At 53.6% G+C, this 18,338-nt stretch overlaps 7 protein-coding genes across 7 annotated transcripts; 2 read left to right on the forward strand and 5 right to left on the reverse strand.

Annotated features, from left to right (window-relative positions):
• Window positions 1-2,658: 2,658 nt before the first annotated feature.
• Window positions 2,659-3,660, reverse strand: SETTUDRAFT_160625 (uncharacterized protein; the record flags this gene model as incomplete). The annotated part of the gene is made up of 1 exon (XM_008026021.1): window positions 2,659-3,660. One exon carries the CDS (start codon window positions 3,658-3,660, stop codon window positions 2,659-2,661), a length of 1,002 nt encoding a protein of 333 aa, XP_008024212.1.
• Window positions 3,661-4,426: 766 nt separating this feature from the next.
• Window positions 4,427-5,203, reverse strand: SETTUDRAFT_64863 (uncharacterized protein; the record flags this gene model as incomplete). Its single annotated transcript, XM_008025951.1, has 1 exon — window positions 4,427-5,203. A coding segment is annotated over one exon (777 nt), but the record flags the coding sequence as incomplete, so codon positions are not given.
• A 575-nt stretch (window positions 5,204-5,778) lies between these two features.
• Window positions 5,779-9,722, reverse strand: SETTUDRAFT_149597 (uncharacterized protein; the record flags this gene model as incomplete). Its single annotated transcript, XM_008026022.1, has 11 exons — window positions 5,779-6,403; window positions 6,465-6,911; window positions 7,437-7,650; window positions 7,722-8,016; window positions 8,119-8,443; window positions 8,497-8,595; window positions 8,642-8,675; window positions 8,720-8,812; window positions 8,861-8,957; window positions 9,008-9,229; window positions 9,264-9,722. The coding sequence occupies 11 exons, from the start codon at window positions 9,720-9,722 to the stop codon at window positions 5,779-5,781; spliced, it is 2,910 nt and encodes a 969-aa protein (XP_008024213.1).
• Window positions 9,723-10,230: 508 nt separating this feature from the next.
• On the reverse strand, window positions 10,231-11,531 carry SETTUDRAFT_168565 (uncharacterized protein). The gene is made up of 2 exons (XM_008026023.1): window positions 11,240-11,531; window positions 10,231-11,188 (listed from the first exon to the last, which is right to left on the reverse strand). Exons 1-2 carry the CDS (start codon window positions 11,505-11,507, stop codon window positions 10,428-10,430), a joined length of 1,029 nt encoding a protein of 342 aa, XP_008024214.1. The 5' UTR covers window positions 11,508-11,531; the 3' UTR covers window positions 10,231-10,427.
• Window positions 11,532-11,978: 447 nt separating this feature from the next.
• Window positions 11,979-12,944, forward strand: SETTUDRAFT_168566 (uncharacterized protein). The gene has a single exon (XM_008026024.1). It carries the CDS (start codon window positions 12,350-12,352, stop codon window positions 12,914-12,916), a length of 567 nt encoding a protein of 188 aa, XP_008024215.1. The 5' UTR covers window positions 11,979-12,349; the 3' UTR covers window positions 12,917-12,944.
• A 1,000-nt stretch (window positions 12,945-13,944) lies between these two features.
• SETTUDRAFT_108194 (uncharacterized protein) lies at window positions 13,945-15,495 on the forward strand (the record flags this gene model as incomplete). The annotated part of the gene is made up of 1 exon (XM_008026025.1): window positions 13,945-15,495. The coding sequence occupies one exon, from the start codon at window positions 13,945-13,947 to the stop codon at window positions 15,493-15,495; it is 1,551 nt and encodes a 516-aa protein (XP_008024216.1).
• Window positions 15,496-15,589: 94 nt separating this feature from the next.
• Window positions 15,590-17,119, reverse strand: SETTUDRAFT_160631 (uncharacterized protein; the record flags this gene model as incomplete). The annotated part of the gene is made up of 3 exons (XM_008026026.1): window positions 15,590-15,656; window positions 15,773-16,947; window positions 16,994-17,119. The coding sequence occupies 3 exons, from the start codon at window positions 17,117-17,119 to the stop codon at window positions 15,590-15,592; spliced, it is 1,368 nt and encodes a 455-aa protein (XP_008024217.1).
• Between the last annotated feature and the right edge of the window lie 1,219 nt (window positions 17,120-18,338).

Here is an 18,338-nt window from a genome sequence, read left to right on the forward strand (position 1 = left end):
TGCCCAATGGGCGAAAATCTTACCTCCCTGGACCTTGATTAGCCTCCCCCCCCCTCTCTTTTTCTCTTGTTGTGCGGGGGGGTGGGGGGACACCCTTGATAAAGACACTCTCGGCTAATCACTACTTATCTGTTTCTCTGGCGCAAACCGGGCCAAGCACGCAAGTGTCTGTAACCTGTAATCTGTACCGAAAACAAAAAAACAGAGTTTAATCAAAAGCTGACTTGAGTGTACATAATCCATGCACGAACAAGGGGACATGTGCTAGGGCTATCTGGCAGAAAAACGGTGCCCGGTTGGCTTACGCTAAGGGATTCAATCATGGGGCTGGGCTGCACATGTACACAAAGAGACAGCGATAGAGAGAGAGAGAGAAAGAGATAGAGCAGCTGGGTCCAAGGGGGTATTGATTTGATGCCGTGGTGAATGTGGATATGCGGGTGTTTGATGGCAGTCGATATGGTGAACCTCCCCCCCCCCACTTTGCGGCCGTGGAGGACCACCACCACCACCACCACTATCTAGCTAGCTAGCTGTACATGTCTGCATACATATCGACATGCATAGCTGCATGCATGCATGGCATGCCACATCTGCGATCTAATACTAACCCTTGTGCTATGCTATGCTATGCCGTGCCTTGCGCTTTTTGTGCTTGTGCCTTGTGCCTTGCCTTTTTGTGCCCTTATGCCTTGTGCCGCGCTCGTACCGACTCACACTTATGTAGTGTGACTGCGGGGTGAAGCGATATGGCTGAGATCTGGAGCTTTTCCTGTGTTGGGTTGGGTTTGGTTAGACGTGTGCGTGTGGTTTAGCGGGTGGTTGGGTTGGGTTGAGTTGGGTTGGGTGGCTGGGTTACTTAGTGGTTGAGGTGGCTAGTTAGCTTGCGGGTCAAGTAGCTGCGTGGCTGGGTACGTAGAGTTGCTTGCTTAGTGCGTGGTTGGCGTTGGGGGGAAGTGAGGCCTTGGCGGGAAAGTACGTAGGCGTTTGTGTGGCTTGGTTTAGGTGGTCTTGGCTTTGGATGCTGGATTGCACACAAGAGGGGCTTGGGCGTTGCTGCTACTTACCTTGAACAGAGGGCAGTGGTGAAATGGACAACATGGAGATTGACCTGGCCGATTAACTAAGTCGTGGTTGAAACAGCGATTTGAACGACCCATTGAACTACAGTAGGATTGCAATGCCGATTGATTTCAAGGATCCAACCAGCAGCTGCTGGGCGACCAAACTACGTAGCGGTTGAGATGGCGCTTGGAATGGCGATGAACTACTAACTCACTGGCCTATGCATTTAGTGAGTATAACCGGCGCCGGAAGCTTAACAAGCGATTGGAATGACGCTTCACGAGCGATTGAGTTGGCCATTGCATCCGCGCCGCGCCCTTGAAACTAGCCATTGAATCGCTAATTAACACCAGTCTGGCGATTCACTAGCGATTCAAACAGCGACTAAGCTGCTAATTAGCCCGGCCTAGCTACGTGAAATGAGAAATTTAGTTGCCCATTGACTAGGCGTTGAAAATGACGATGAACCAGGTACTTGGCTACTTGGCGACTCCCTCGCGACTCAATCCAACGATTCATTAAGCGTGGCCCGGCTAGTTAACCTGCTATTGAGTCGTTTGAGCAAACCTGTCCTAGCGAAGTACTGATCCAACGATTCAGCTAGCGTAAGTACGACGATGAACTCTGCGGTTAGAACTGCTAATGCACCTAGTGTGGCGATTAGCCTGGCAATACAAGTACGAGTGATTAGACTGTTGAATTCACCTAGCCTAATACTAAGCGTTCTTCTTATGAGTGGTACGTGTAGGCTTCTGAGAAAAGGAACAGCGCGGCACTAATGGGTGGGATGAGTTCATACTAGGGATACGCTGTGAAAGAGGTGGGCAGAGGAAGTCTGGTAGGAAATTAGGGAGTGAGGTGGCGCGGATAGTGTGGCTGGTGTGTAGAATTCTTAAAGGTACCAAGGTTTATAGCATAGCTGCTGATACTACTGTGATGGACTAGCAGTAAGCTGATGAATTGAAGGAGAGAAGTAGTGCGTGTATCTTGGGCTGTATGAATATCGATTTGGAGTGGATAGTAGACTCATATCCGCTTTACAGAAGTAGAACAATAGTCTCCGCATACCGCCACTGTAGAAGTTTAGCGCCTTTATATATCCTTGAAGCAGTTTTTTCTTTTTTAGCGAGAGATCCAAGGCAGAGGCATTTGATTGGTAGGGCTTCGCATGGAAGTGTCAGCTAGAAAGCTGCGTATGCTATGGGTCGCTATAAATTTATAGTTCTATTTATACGTGTGTTAATGCATCATGCGGATCACGAATACTATTCATTTCAGAAAACGGGGAGGGTCTAGGTGCGTCTTGCAGCAACATTACATAGCAGTGCTTGATATCGACAAAAGACCCCGTCTCTCCAAAGTCTCTTCAATTCCCATTAGTGTGGATTTCTGAATATACCATTACGTGTTTCAACCTCTTCCGAACAGAAGCTTGGTGTTGAGCATCGCCCAAAATCTAGGTCATCTTCTCATCCCCAAGAGCACAAGCGCCATGCAATATTTTTTTTATTGCCTTTCTAGACCCAAGGATTTCTCGTCAGATGAATTTACCCTGCTACCACCCCTTCACGCCACATACTCTCATTCCATGTATCAGCAGTCCAATTCCCACCCAAACGAGCACATTCCCTCCGTATGAGTGCCTGCATTTTCCCTTCTCCAATGCTGCAGCGCCCCTTCACATATCTTGCAACTCAAATACCAACTTGTACACTGCCCAGATGCATGCTCGGTGCTTCCACACCTGCAGCAGTACACCAGCAGGCCAAACGGAGGCGCGGGCGTAGGCCAGTCCATCAAGCCCTGCAGTACTTCCTCCGCGGATTTGCTGCTGGACTGGCTTGTTTGAGCTGGCTTGGCGACAGCGTTGTTGTCGGCCTGGTACAGTTCAACGCGGAGTGCGGAGAGCACCGCCACAACGGTAGCGTACATGGCCGCGTTACCGCTGTTCTCAGTATGGAACGTGGGCACTTTGAACTGCGAGAGGAGGTAGGTTAGAGATGCGTTGGCGTGGCGGGTGATCTTGCATTTCTGCGGGATAAACTGCGCGTTCAGCGTGGCTACCGTTGTGTTGAGGCTCGATGGATCAAAGTCGAATGTCGATCTGCGCGTCTTGCTCAGAGCGTCGTTGTCGCCAAACGACATGTAGATGATGGGGCGGAACCCGGCTTTGGCGTTGCGCGCGCTCATGGGCTGGTGCCAGATTTGGTGCAGGAGATCCAGCGCTTCCTCCTGCGATGCGTATAGCGTGGTGCCGAAGTGAAAGGGACTCGAGTGCATCGAGGCATCGAGATGGGCAGTGGAGCGGATAACGAGGCGGAAAGACCATATCTGGCGCAAGATGTTTTCTGCATGCGGTCCAGGCGTTAAAAGTTGGTTCTGCCCGCTGCTGGCTCTGTCGAAGGTCGTGACGCCGAGTTCCGTCAGACGGTAAGGCGAATTTTCAGACCATTTGCGGTGGAGAGTGACGAGCACCGCGCGGCGTAGGGAGAAAACAATCTGGTCTTGCAAGTAATCTTGCAGCACTGTGTGGCCGGGTAGTGTACATAGGTCATCGCGCAGTTGCCTTAGCCTTCTTGATCCAAAGAGGGACATTTTGCTGTTGTCGTTGGCTGTTGTTCTCTCATGCGTTGGAAAGCGCGCGAAGGTTGTTGAAAGATGAAAACACGCGTTAAATGATCAAACGACGAACACCCTAGAATTGAGAGTGAAGGGAAAAGTGGAGGCTAGTGGCTAGGCAGAATTCAAACCGACTACTTGTGTAACATGCCATATCTCCTGCAAATATAAGGAATTGTTGTCTCATTTGACCCCATGGTCGGTGGAATATATATTACAAATCCCCTGCTTGAGCTATGTGAGCAAGCATTTGCCCACGTCTCCTGGTTTCCACCAAGTTGACCTGAAGCTCAAGCAGATTACGGGTAAAGTGTTGCAACTGCGAAGGCTATTTGGGGTATAGGTGCCAGTGAGCAAGCTAAACAAAACAGGTAAAAGTGCGTGGATCGCGGGCGCCGTAGAGTACGGATCCGTGTGGCTACAAGTTATTCTTTTTTCAACAATCCAATGAATCAAAAGGTCCAGTATTAACCCGTGTCGAGTACTGATGAAGCCGTTAGATAAGCAAGTGGGAGACAACACTCACACTCACTCGTAAAATCTGAATATGCACTCAACCAAACTCCCGCCCTTTGCTATGCATTCAGGTAAAACATCATAAGCCGGTCCACGAGCTCCACAGCCCTCAAGTCGTGTCCTGGTTCCAGTCTTGCAGTAATTGCGCCCGATAACTTGCAGATGCCGGATATCCAACACCAAAATCATTCAAAAAACTCTCCGCATCTTTTCAACCCCCCTTAGGAGGCTTCTTCAGCGCGCCACCGAGAATACCCGGATCCAGCATCTTGGCCTCAGGCACATCGACTCCGCAACGCACCCACATGCTCGTCCAGAGCGCACCAACAGGCCGTTCCTCAGGCATAAACACGACCGTGTTGATGTAGGAGCGCGAGGTATTATAGCAGTTTTCGACGTTAAAAAGCTGCGCCTCGCAGTTGTCGCCTTTGTTGGAGAAGAAGACGCCGCAGCGCGCTTCGGCCGGGAGATTCACACAGGTTCCATTTTTCCAGGTTTCGAGGGGCGGCGGGAAGTGTGTTTTTGCTAGCAGTCTGCCGCGACAGTGTTTGGGACCGCCCGCGCCCGAGTACGTAAGAGCGACAATGGGCAGCTGTGGGGGAGAAAGAGGGCGCGGTTTTGGCTTCGGGGTAGGTGTAGCCGTGATTTTGGGTCCCAGGACGCCTTCGGCATCCCAGCCCTTGCTCTTCTGCGGTTCAGCGGTAATGCCAATTATTCCTTCCTCGGTTGCCGTCATGGTGGGAGTGGGTGCGAGGGTGACTCCGGATACGATGCTGGTGCCGTTGAACACATCACCGCGGTCAAAGCTGGTGCCGTTTAGCAGCTCCTTTGCCGCGACCAAGTCGTCGCCGTCTCCTATTCTGGCTGCCTGCGCGAGCGGTATCTGTATGACTGGTGCTGGTGTTCCGCGGATTTCGATGGCTGTTGACAGCAATATTGCGATGAGCAGGAGGAGGGAGACGGACGCGGCGACGAGGACCACGTGCCGACTTGTCGAATACATTGTTGCATGTGTTAAGAGCCTACAGGAAAGAAACCAGGAAATCAGTCGCGATGTTGACCGAGATGCGATGATGGTGCCAAGAACTAATTGGGGGTTGCTGCTCTACGCGTTTCATCCCCATGTCCACTTCAAACGCTCCTCAGCCAGACCTTCCCCATATCTTGTGCATGGTTCGACGCTAGATTTGGCTAGACCTCTGGTGGTGCACCATTACCGCATCAACGCTGCATCCTGCTGGTCGATTGCAGCGGCGAAACCACTACTTAGTGTAACTCCGGTCCAGCTTTATTTCGAAAACATCCCAATCACAAGTTCACCATCTCCTAGGAGAGGACCGATGAGACGGTATGCTAGCTACATCACAGCAGCTGCTCCATGGCGCAGCACGTGTAGCGCAAACTACCTCAGCTCCAGACGGAGATCTGTAAACGGACACAATCCCTGTGCACGGCAGCCAGACGTTGAGAAACACACAACACCCCACAACCAATGAAGAGAAGGACTTTGTGCACGGGCGGGATAAACACCCATAGTATATTAATTCTGAGTACTAACAATCACAGTCTATCCTCGACCTACGCAGACGCATCCGCAGCCTTCTCCTTTGCTCTATCCTGCGGCACCCTAACGATAATCTTTCCCTTTGTCCTTCCCGTCTTCAGCTTCTCAAACGCCTTTGGCGCATCCTCCCACTCAAACACGGAATCCACGACGCCCTTGAGCTTGCCCTCCTTGAACCAGTTGCTCATCTGCCTCATATCGTCGGCCGACGGCTTCGTAAAGAGCATCTGGAAGGGATTCTTGCCGCCGCCCAAGAAGCCCGGCCGGAACATGTTGCTGCCAATCGTCTTCATACTACTCAAGTTGTTCTCCATGCCGATTTGCACGAATTTGCCCTTGGGCGTGAGGAACGCAGAGGATGCCTTGTAAAGGTTTGCGGGCGACATGACGTTGTCTACCACGAGGGCGTAAGCCTTGCCATTGGCGGCCAGCGCTTCAGCAATATTTGAAGTCTTGTAATCGATGACTTCGTCGGCGCCTACGCTCTTGCAAAAGTCGATGTTCGGTGTCGAGCAAGTCGTCGTCACGTGGCAGCCCAGCGCCTTTGCAATTTGTATGCCGAAGACGCCTGTGCCGCCCGATCCACCGTTGATGAAGACTTTATCGCCGCTCTTGACGTTGGGCGCAATAGCTTGGTATCTACCCTGGCATCAGCATCATGCTTTGCGTCGTTGGAAACAAAGGAAATAATCACACGTACTCTGTCAACCCAACAAGGCCCGCACCAGCAGCATCCTCGACCTTGACGCCCTCGGGCAGCCTCGCCAACATGCTTCGGTCCACGGCTACATACTGAGCGAGGGTGCCACCCGTCAGCGCGCCAACCTTTGCGCCAAACACGTACTCGCCAATCTGGTACTCGTCGACCTTCTTGCCGACTTTGGCTACCGTGCCGCAGAAATCGGTGCCAGGCGTGATGTTGGATCCCACAAAGCGGAGCGGCATGGGGCCCTCTGTGACTTTGTGGTCGACGGGATTCAGCGCCATGGCGTGGACCTGGACGAGGATCTGGTCATCGTGGATGGTAGGTTGGGGCGCCGCGTCGTTGATAGCCAGGTTCTTTTCAATGCCGCCGGCCGTGCTGTTGTACTGCCAGGCCTTCATTGTCGCCGCCATGTTTGTGTTCAAGGGCGAAAGAGTTGGGTTTCTCGTGCGCAAGACGGATGGATGGGGGGAGTTTATCTACGCGTAGGCGCCGCCGTGGTTATTTTATAGCGCGAAGCCACCAGCTATGCGTCATGGAGATCCCAGCTGTGGGCGGGGTGTCCGGCGCCATTGTCGAGGTATTGCGCCGCTGAATGTGCGCCCCTTTGTCGGTGCTGCGCGCGCTCGACTCGCGAGGCGTCGCTGTTGACCCTCTCGATTGGTTGCTTGTGGCAATCTTTAAGTATTTGAGGTACTGCGAGATGGGCCGGTGCCCTTTACTCGACTGCTGATAGATAATTTCCACTCGCAGGTCTGGGCAGTTCTACCAAGAGACTTGGACAAGCCATCACGACGGCACAAAACTGTGTCTGCAGAGAATGGCAATACTGACATTAGTACGGACTTTGAGTTCCTCCGACGGACTATCAATTGTCATGGATATTACTGGTTGCGGAGTTAAAGTGCTGACAGCCGCAGCCCCACCCGCAGCCATCATCCTGTCAAGCCCAAAGCTCTTTAAGAGTACTTGATAAACATCTCCTCGATGCCAGTAATATTCCACAAGCCAGTCACCGTGTTCAAAGTTAGGTTCGTTGGCATGGTTGGCCCACGTTGTAAGGAGCCGCTCTCAACGTATCCGCCTACAGCGACAACCGAGTCATTAGTCCTCGCCAGATGGTTAGTGCCAGCCCTGACAGTAAAGTTGGCGAGGCTAATATCGAGAGGGTTGCGAGTTGCAACTGAAGGAGAGCCTACGAATCGTCAGCATGAGTTGGAGTCGAGGCGGAAATAACACAACACCATGGCTTACCGTAGTACTGCGCGTTGAGCTCTTCGGGCGAGATAAAAAGCTCGTAATACCCTCTGTAGTACCCTTCTGTCCACTGCAACTCCCGGTTATCACGAACAAGAGCTGCTGAGCGGTCGCTCGAGTTCGCAATGGATCGGCCAGCTCCATAGCCACTGGAAGAGACAGCAGTGCCGGCAAACTCGACTCCAATGGCACCAGCACCAGTGGCCTGGTCATACGGGGTCTCATCAAGCCATACGAGATCGGAAACCCAGTTTGCATGGGAATCGCCAGCCAGGAAAGCGGTATTGGAAATCTTATTACTGTAAAGGTGGTGCAGGGTACGGTTGCGATTCGCAGTGTAGCCCTTGTCAACGTGAGCAGTGCTCTGAATGAACAGACTGGTTAGAATACTCACATCCCACTGGTCAGCGTTCAGCCAGTTGCTGTAGACTGCGCTGTTGTTCATGCGCGAGAAGATGATCTGGTTGCCGACAATCCTCCACGTAGCGCCGCGCTCATGCGATTCAGAGAGCTGGCGGTAAAACCAGTTCTCCTGGCGACTTCCCATGAGCGAACGGCCAGCATCGTCCTTGAGCATCTCGATGTAGTCGCCGTTTTCGTCCAGGGTCGTAATGGAACGGTCGTAGTTGCGCGTGTCGAGGATGGTGAGGTCAAAGAGTTTGCCCATTTTGAAGTTGCGCCAGATTCGGAGGTTGTCGTCCATGTCGACTTGACGGATGCTATGCGTGCGTTGAGTTGAGTAGAGCTAAAAGCAGTGTGATACAAAACTCACAGCATCCATTCAAAGTATGCTCGGACGGCATTCATCTTCCTTGAATCTACACTGACACCTCCGTACTGCAAGAAGCTCTCTTCAGTATTGTTCATGTTGCTGCTTTGTTATTACACGTAACAGAGTGTATCCAAAGTAAGCCTACCTGAAACCATCGCGGTACCCGTTGTTCGCAATTTCTTCAACATCAGTCGAGTACAAAACGTAATATCAGGCTACTTACCATGATCATCCCACGTCGGGATCCACGCAAAGTTCTGGTGAGCAAGCTTCAAGTCATCATCCGTACGGTACTGGCCGATTCTAGTCCGGTAGTCTGGCGACATGTTAGGCATCACACGTACGCCAACATGCGTAAACTAACCATAGAGAGTGACGACTTCCCGCGGGGGATCCGTTGCCCTAGGATCTTGGCCGAGCTTGCCTTTGGTAGATTCATAAATGTAATCACCAAGATGGACCTTGAAGTCTGAGTCAGTGAAGCCCCAATCAGTCATATATCTCAGCATACAAAGAAGTCGACCTGGTCTTTTCTAGCAGCATTTCCATAAGCATTAAAGTATCCGTTTTGCCAGTTTGAGCAGGAAAACACAGCAAGCCCGACTTTGGAGACGTCATCATCCTCGCTTGGACTCGTTTTTGTCCGTCCCAGAGGGCTTTTATTGGAGCTGCTCCCACACACGCTGAACTGGTAGTAATACTGCGTGAACGGCTCCAAGTTCTTGGCTTCAATCTATGTGGAATCAGCTTGTATTCGAGCCGAGGACGTGAGCATAAACTACCTTGACAGTGTAATCAATATCAGAAGTCGTATACGCCTTTCCCTCGTCTACAACCACCGAGAAGTTGCCGTCGGTACCAACACGATAGTCCACGCAAATCGGATTCGGCGAAGCCGCAATGTATTTTTCCGTCTCGTGGTTGTAAAATGCGGCGGTGCCGCTGACAGTCACATTCGACCTGTCATGTTCAAGTGAGGGTGCAATGCGAGTCCAGAGAATAACGGAGTCGGGGTACGGGTCTCCAGAAGCGACGCCGTGGGTGAACTTGAGCTGCGCGGGATCCCATGGAGCAGAGCGCTTGGATAGGGTTCTCTTTGTGACTTTAGGTATGTCTATTCCGAGGCTTTCGTGGCGGCGAGAAGGCGAATGGTAGTTCAAGTTGGTGTCAAAGGATGCGGAGACGAGTGAGGCTAGCGGGGCCGCTGTCAGGAGGAGAGAAAGCATTTTGCAGGTTTCACAGGCACTGATTGTTCTTATTTTTTGGGGACGTGAGCTGTTTATAAACCAGGATTGGGCCCTTGGCCATCTCTGCATGCTTGTACCCGTGCCTCTGGCCGGCAGGTATGCATAATGATACGCTACTCCATACCTTTGCATACTACATTCAACAAAATGATGAGATTGATATGGGACAGTTAGACTAGGATATTTCAAGCGTGAAGACAGCTGTCTATTAATCGCATTGCACATGTTGCGACGTCGGATTAGGATTGGTCGAGTGAGGCCTGCCCTGTAGGCACATACCGTAATACTGCATGTCCTGGGCTCCGCGGTGGTACTGCAAGAGGCAAAATAGGAAGGCAAGTCCAGATATCTCAAGCCGATGGGTATCGTTTGTCGATGACGGGTGGGAGATGCATGGTCGGTTGTTTCCACACACGTGTAGGCTAAACGCAGTTTGATTGGCGCCACGCTGTGCAGGAAGCTATTTCCATGTCTACGAGATCAACTTGCCTGGAACAGGTTGGTGGGTATTGGAAGTATTTGAAGTTACTCTATTTAACACCTCCACGTCCTAGATACTACAAATAGGTCAAGGGCAATATCAACTCAACGGTCAAGGCGAAGGCACCGAGCTAACCCAAGAACTAAGCATAACTATCATACAACCCTCAACTACAACGTTTACAAAAGCGCAGTTATTCCACACTAATCCACCTTGTACACCAACTTCACACCCGAAACCTTCCCATCTTTCAAATCCTGCAAGCCCTGGGGCACACCAGCCAGCCCACTCCTTACCTCAGCCGGATGCGTCTTTATCTTTCCACTCTCGAACAAGTCGTACGACCGTTTCCAAAACTCGACGCCAAACTCATAGTCTTCTGGCTTAGCATCCAGTTTCTCGTTGTACCGTTCACCCAGTGCCGTGTAACCCAGGGTGAGCTTTGTCTTGACATCGCTTCTGGGGTAGTCCTTGACAGGTAGCAGTGCCGACATGTGGCCACCAGTCGAACTAATCGCCGCAGCCGTAATTTCAAACGAGTTGCCCTCTGCAATACAATCAAATGCCAATTTCAGCTTGTCACCCGTTGCCTCGCGGATTTTGGCCCCGACATCAGGCTCCTTGTAGTCAAAGACGTGGTCGGCGCCCAAACGCCGCAAAAGCTCAAAGTTATGGGGTGATGCCGTGGCAACGACCTCGCAGCCAGACAACTTCGCATACTGGATTGCGAGTGTACCTGTTGCCGTGGATCCTCCGTAGATCAAAACGAGTGTCTGTTCTTCCACTTTAGCAGGCGGTAGGGGCAAGCCGAGTTCCTGGTAGAGGCCCTGGCCCACGGTAGTCACGCCGACACCCAGCGTCGCTGCGTCTTCAAAAGACATGCTAGCGGGAATCTTCATGTTTACGCCGTCCTTGGCCTTGATGTGCTCAGCAAAGGCACCGTTGGAATGATCTGCCGGATCGCCTGCATCATGTTAGTCAAGCGACGGGAAAAGTTGACTGGTACGCTATTTACCTCCACGCACGAACCCAGCAATACGGTCCCCGACTTTATAGTTTGTAACGGCCTTGCCGACCTCTTCCACGGTACCTGCATAGTCGCATCCTACAATGGCGCCGGGTGCAGGCGCTCTCTCAATGTTCTTCCAGTCAGTCGGGTTCAACGCAACGGCCTTGGTCTGGACGAGAAGCCAGTTGTCGGCTGGGAGCTTGGGAAGAGGGACGTCATCGCGAAGTTCAGAGACGCCCTGAGAGACGTGGACTGCTGCTTTCTGCGTAGACATTGTGGAATGTATAGATGTGGTGGGAGTTGCCCACAAGAGTGTGATGTCACTTCTGGCGGGATTTGCTACTATCATATATACCTATGCCTATATCCTCGGAGGCATATCCACCCGTGTGGATTGGTAATGGCAACGTATCGCGTCATTGACAGCCGTTGCTTCAATCGAGTTCGGCAAAAGCGGAGTATACTCGGCGAAGCACACCATTTCCCGACTAGTTGTAATTGTAAGCAGATCATTACCAATCATGCTCAGACTTGAACTTGTAGAATGAAGCTTGTTTGGGCCATGGGTAACCGATCGAGGCAGAGTGCCGATGTCATTGCGGATATTCCCGGTGTGAAGGGGGGTGGGTGCGATGCGGGCGGGGACATTTTGGGTAGTTCGACAGGGGTCCGAGCTTGGAGCTCCAAGCTACTCGTCGCGTGAATGAATGCCCGTTGCAACACCAACAATCTGCCAATTGAACCCGCAAGATACAGCGCCGGCCGGACGCAGCACCTGATTAAGCGCACGTCTTGCTCACCACCATGGCAGATCCCCAGCAGCCAGGCCAGGTCGACGACGAAGACGTCATCCTCAGCTTCTTCCCCGACCCCCCACCCTTCTACAAGCACTTTAGCCCTGAGAACATTACACGCCTCAAGGAAATCGAGCAGGAAGCTGGGCTTCCCACGGACGATGTACACGCGTCGGCGACCAAGCTTTCAGCAGAGCAAATCCTCGCGCTGCCCACCGAAGTCCGCTACCTGATTCCTCCCGCGCCGCCCGCCGACGATGCCGAGTTCCACGTCTTCGACACAGTCGCAAAGGCCCAGGGCACAGATGTGTTTATGAAGAACATGGAGTTTATCGCCGACCAGCTGAAGATGCAGGGCGTGTTCCAGGACTGGCAGTACGAGCAGCTATATCCTAGTAGCGGTGACAATAACTCTGCCACAACATCTGCGACTCAACAACAAACAATAACAACAAATGCCGCGTCGATCGACCACCAAAACTATCTTTTCCGCTTCCTGCGCAGTATCCTGCTCAGCTACATCTCGCTGCTGGGCATCATGGCCGCGGACCCGACGTCGGAGCAAAAGGACCAGAAACTCAAGGACATGATGACCATGGTGGCTAACATGCATGCGTTGATCAACGAGTACAGGCCGCACCAGGCGCGGCAGACGCTGATTGAGCGCATGGAGGAGCAGGTGCGGCGCAAGAGGGCCGAGGTCGAGGGCGTGCGCAAGATGGCAGACAAGGTGCGCGAGGTGCTTGGCAGTTTCGGGGCTGTAGACGGCGACGACAAGGCCGAGCACGCGGACGCAGGACGAGATGAGAATGGCGTCGGCAAGCAACAAGCGCGCAAGATGGATGCGCAGAGAGACGGGTGGGAGACTCTCGACGAGGTCCTTGGCTAATAGAGGCCCTGGGACGAGTGCATATACTTTACGACGGAATCATGATACCCCATTTTCCTTTCTCCATTACCACGTCTCCCGCCCTTCGCATGCTGCAAGACCGTGAAAACGACTTTGTACACGCACGAGACGCCAGGTTAGAAGCGAACATGCAACCTGACGCATGACGTCACATGCTATATACATACGTAGGTGTACCTACATCATCCATGTCCAAAGAAAAGACAGAGGCAGGAAGAAGAAAAAGAAAGACGCACATAAAAAGGATATACATCCATCAGCCCTAGATCCCTACCCTCCCTCTTCCAGCCCCAGCCAAGCACCCCCCTCCATCTCAAACACCCGCACCAGAACACTCAGGCCGCGCGAACCTGTGACACCAAACGTAAGCTGAGCAACGAATGTGGAGCTTTTCTTCTTCTTCTTCTCATTCTCTCTTGGTACTTGGGCGGTGTTGGCACGCGCACGCGCACGCGCACCGCCCCCCTGTACAGCCCCCCATCTCCGTTTCGGGGCCCCCCCCCCAAGCCAAAACGCAGCTGAAGGGAACGCTCGCAGAACAATGGACATGGACATGGGCATGGCGTGGGGCTCAGCCGCGTTGCCTTGTCTTATCTACATACAGTACAGTACAGTACATCTTAGCCTCAGCTGAAGGGAACAGCAGGACGAGGTGCGGTGCGGTGCGGTGTAGGAAGGAAGGAAGGAAATACTGCCTGTTTTTACTTAGTTATAAACACATTCACCGCAGCTTACATGCATCCATTACTTGTATAAAACCTTCCCTCTCTCTCTTTTTTTTGGTGACCCCACGATAAGGTTCCCTCCCCCCCTCCCTCCGTTGGTCAGACCAGACCGACCGGACAGGATTATATTAAAAGCAGGAGCGAAACACTTGGTTTTTTCTTTTTCCTTTTGATAAATCCCTGGTTTGATTCTTCTTCTCTTTTTTTTTGCTTTTTCTTGTCTCTCTCTCTCACTCTCTCTCTCTCTCACACACACACACACACGCACATACTTGACGCAGCATGGCGTTGCCACCTCAAGGCCGGCCGGCCAAACGGCTCGTCGTCTTCTGCGACGGCACCTGGGTGGGACGCGAGACGGCCGTCGACGACGCGCCGCCCAGCAACATCCGGCAGCTGGCCGACATGGTCGGGACGGTGCAGTACGACGCGAGCGACGTCACGGCGGCAAAAGTGCATCGGATCCAGCCGCACAAGTCGGCGGCGTCGGGGCGCACGCCGGACATTGTGGCGGGCTACCAGGAGGGCGTGGGCCTGAACAAGAACTTCATGCAGTACATCTGGGACGGGGCGACGGCGTCGTCCATCAGCGAGGAGTGCATCGCCGTGTACAAGTTCATTGTGGATCACTACACGCACGACCATGAGATCTGGCTGTTTGGATTCAGTCGCGGCGCCTTCACCGTGCGCTGCATCGCGGGCATGATCAATAATTGCGGCATCATCAAGCGGCGGCCAGAGTATGCTGAAGAAGAGGTTAAGCGCCTTTGCTACGACATCTTTCGCACGTACCGCTCCAGTCTGCCCGTGGATGCGCCCAAGAGCGACGAGTGCCAGCGCTGGAAAGGCCTGCACGACCGCGTGTGGCAGGTCAAACGCCCCATCCGCTTCATGGGCATCATCGACACGGTGGGCGCGCTGGGCATCCCGCGGCTGAGCGCAGGCATCGGCTTCGACTGGAGCCCGTTTGAGTTTTTCGACCAGAGCGTCTCGAGCGTGGTGCAGCACTGCTACCACGCGCCGTGTCTGCACGACCGCCTGTGGACCTTCCAGCCGTGTCTGGTGTCTGCCAGCGAAGATGCCGACGACGACGACGACGAGCCCAGGGCCCGGATAACGCAAAAGTGGTTTCCAGGCACCCATTACGACGTCGGGCGCATGACGTTTCGCTTTGTGCGCCAGAGCCCTACCAACTGGATCGAGGACGCCCTGGGCTGGCTTCCCAACCTGCTGTCGCGCACCATCTATCCCAACCAGGTGCTGAGCGACGCGGTACTGCGGTGGATGGTGGAGAGCGTGCACGCCGTCGACGAGGACTCGCCCAACCCCATCATGCCAGCTGCGCAAGAGTGGATACAGTATATCGGGGAAAGGCTGGGCACCGCCGCCCAGTCGCCCTCGCCCTCTGACCAGCAACACCTGAGAACGGGCAGCGGCGACATCTACGGCGACGTGCTGGCCTACGCGCCAGGCGGCGTCGTGTACAGCACGCTGCAAAAAACCTCGCAAGCCGCCACCTCTGTGCTCAACAGCGTCTTCCCGCGGCTGGGCGACAATATTCAGAGCATCCTGGGTATCAGGACGTTGATTGCCATCCTGACAAACACGGCCGACCGCCGGATTCCAGGCACACAAGCAGACATTTATCCGTATACACAGCAAGAAACAGTCATGGTCAAGGGTGAAAGAGTCGTCTTTTCCGTGGAGCAGTTAGGACAGATGAAGGACATGAATGAGAGGGGCGTCGCCAGGTATCCAAGCCAGTCCTTTGAGTCGTTTTTGCTGTGGAAAGGCGTCTTTGGGAAGAAAGAGACGAATGGTTATCGAGGCTAGACGTGCACTGTTTGCTATAATTTTTATTTTTTTTATCAGTAGATATTGGCACACATCATGGCAGCGTTTTTGACGTTTGATTCAGCAGCTCACGTTACTCGCGCTTGTTCATCTCGAATGCACCTTCATTGGCAAACGCCTTCTTGTCGACGACTTGATCCCTGAAGTAAAGTGTATTAGATTCGTTGGACTCGTAGCAAGAGATGCTCGTCTAAGGTTCAAGTCTATGGAATAGAAGATAGGAGAGTCGTTGTTGTACAAGTAGCAAGAAACTTACTTCTTGCCACGGCCGCCAAAGCCCCATCGAATCTGGTTGGCCCACCGTCCCTCGACACCCAGGTCGTCGGCGCATTGCCAGACGAAGCCAGGGTTCTTCTGAAACATGCGGCCGATAAAGGCAACGTCGAGGTTGTCGTTCTCAAGGTAGCCGTTTGCCTGTTTGCCGTCCGTGATGCTACCGACGGTTCCGACAGCCATCTTGTCTCCAACCTTGTCCTTGACAGCCTTGGCAAAAGGCTCTTGGTATCCGGGTCCGCCATGAATGTGCTGCTTCTCGTGGAGTCCGCCAGATGAGACATCGAGGAGGTCGACGCCCTTGTCGGCGAGTATCTCGGCGAGTTGAACGGTTTGATCAACAGTCCAGCCTTGGATGCCAGCCTCGTCGAGCCAGTCAGTCGCACTGATGCGGAGGATGAGCGGCATGCTGTCCGGGATGTTGTTGCGGGCAAGCTCGACTATCTCCAGAGTGAGACGCGTGCGGTTTTCAAACGAGCCGCCGTATTCGTCGGTACGCTGGTTGGAGGCGGGAGAAAGGAATGAGTGCAGGAGGTAGCCGTGCGCGTTGTGGATTTCAATCGTGTCAAAACCAACTTTGACGGCGCGCTTGACAGCATCGACAAACGCCTGCTTGAAGGTCTCAATGTCCTGCTTGGTCATCTCCTTGGGCATGCAGTGCTTGTCGTTGAATGCAATCGCAGAGGGAGCGTATACGTTGTCCGGCCAGCCGTTCATCTCCTTGGTAGCAATGTCGCCCTTGCTCAGCCATGGGGCTACGGTGCTAGCCTTGCGCCCGGCGTGTGCGAGTTGGATACCAATATGCTGGCCCTGCGAGTGTGCAAACTCGACAATCTTTTGCAGGGGCTCCATTTGCGAATCTTTCCACAGACCGCAGTCCTCGGGCGTGATGCGGCCCTCGGGGACAACAGCAGTCGCCTCGACAAGAGCCAATCCAGGACCACGCTGGATGATACCGCCCAAATGTGTCAGATGCCAATTGGTCTGGTGGCCGTCTTCAGCCGAGTACTGGCAGAGAGGAGACAGGGCGAGGCGGTTCTGCATCACGAGCCCGCGGAGCTTGAGGGGCTGGAAGAGCTTGGGGATCTTGGAGCTGCCATCGAGCATGCCCAGGGCTGTTCCTGCGACGGGCTCTTGCGCGGGTGTAAAGTATGAGATCTAGGCGGTCAGCAGGGGAGATATCCACAGCTCAATGGTTGCATACCCCAGGCGCAGCCTTGTTTCTCAGCTCATCTTGCTTGGGGACTTGGTCGCTCTTCTTGTCCTCTGGCGTGTCTTTGGCAATGGCGTGATGCGAGTGTGGCGTTGCGGTATCAGCTTCGGCACCCATGATTACGGCTGGCGGTGAGGACGATGTGCGCAAAGGCTTCTGCTCGGGTCGTAGGCGTCTGAATGGGCCAGAAGCAGAGGCAGACGAAGAATGGTGTCTTTATACGTCTCTTGCGCTCTTCGCGAAAGCACCTGTATGACGTCCGTCTTTCAACAAGATCCCTGTCGCGGGGCACGCCTAGGGCCCCTCTTTCCGCATTCGGGCTGGCATGCTGGTGTTAGCCAACCTTTGATTTGTAAGACATGTAGGCATTTGTGTCCTGACGAAATGTTGAGCGCAGTACTGGGTCGGCTCCATGCTGTGACAGCTGACAGTGGGTGTAACTGAGCCTTGGTAAGCACGCGGTGATGGAGCCACCTCTTACCGTGGCAGCTTATGCAGACGCTGACAGGCATGGCCAAGCATCGCCAATGCACGCTGTGTGCATATTGTGATTGTGCCTGACATAGCGGGCTGCCATTGCAAGGTTGCGGTGAAATATCTTCTAATCAGCAATTGGGTTTGCGGTGGCCACATGTACGTGTGCAGTACGGAGTGAGCGGTTGGGGCGGGCCCAAATGGGCCACAGTTGCAACGCCGACCTTTGCCGCTCCAAGCCTTTAGTGCTGCAATCGACGCGTCTCAGAGACTTCCCTTCTCAGTATGTACCAAGTCTGCTATGCCCTTGCGGGCGGTGACAAGTCCAGGGTGGCCGAGGTTGCAGGCCTTGGTGCGCTCATGGGCATTGTGTTGGGATGCGCGTTGGGTCCATGTTGCTATGCGAGCTGAGTAGAGCAAGCGGGAGCCAAACTCCAACAGCAGAGGTAAGCGTCATGACAGATCAGCCTTGCATGGCAGGACATGACGCGGCGGTGCCGTCTGTTTATAGCGTCTTCTTTGGCCGGCTCTACTTATTTGTTCATCGTCACGGCCCAATGCAATGCTGGCAGAGGCGACTTCGCCATGGCCGGCGGTGGCGACTCGTGCCCATGTCGCTTTGATTAAGATAGCCACGGCCATGACGTCGAATGCCTGGCAGGAGCGTGTTAGCAGGAAAGCTAACTATCGGGGACATGGCAGAGGTTCATGCACTGCGCCTGACACATGACAGCAAACAACCGACGAGCAGCGTGGCGCCAGGTGGCAGCGCAGCGGCTTGGTTCGACTCTGGCTCGAGGGTTTGGCGGATGGCGAGGCCCCGAAGGAAGGCAAGACGGGCGTCAATGCAAGCGTGCAGAGG

This window comes from Exserohilum turcica, assembly GCF_000359705.1.
Source record: "Exserohilum turcica Et28A unplaced genomic scaffold SETTUscaffold_16, whole genome shotgun sequence".
Classification (NCBI taxonomy): domain Eukaryota; kingdom Fungi; phylum Ascomycota; class Dothideomycetes; order Pleosporales; family Pleosporaceae; genus Exserohilum; species Exserohilum turcicum.

Coding starts and splice junctions, on each gene's coding strand:
- SETTUDRAFT_168565 (XM_008026023.1), bottom strand. CDS start 11,507: ATGTCTACGCAGAAAGCAGCAGTCCACGTCTCTCAGGGCGTCTCTGAA. Junction 11,189..11,239: donor TGCTGGGTTCGTGCGTGGAG/GTAAATAGCGTA, acceptor AACATGATGCAG/GCGATCCGGCAGATCATTCC.
- SETTUDRAFT_168566 (XM_008026024.1), top strand. CDS start 12,350: ATGGAGTTTATCGCCGACCAGCTGAAGATGCAGGGCGTGTTCCAGGAC.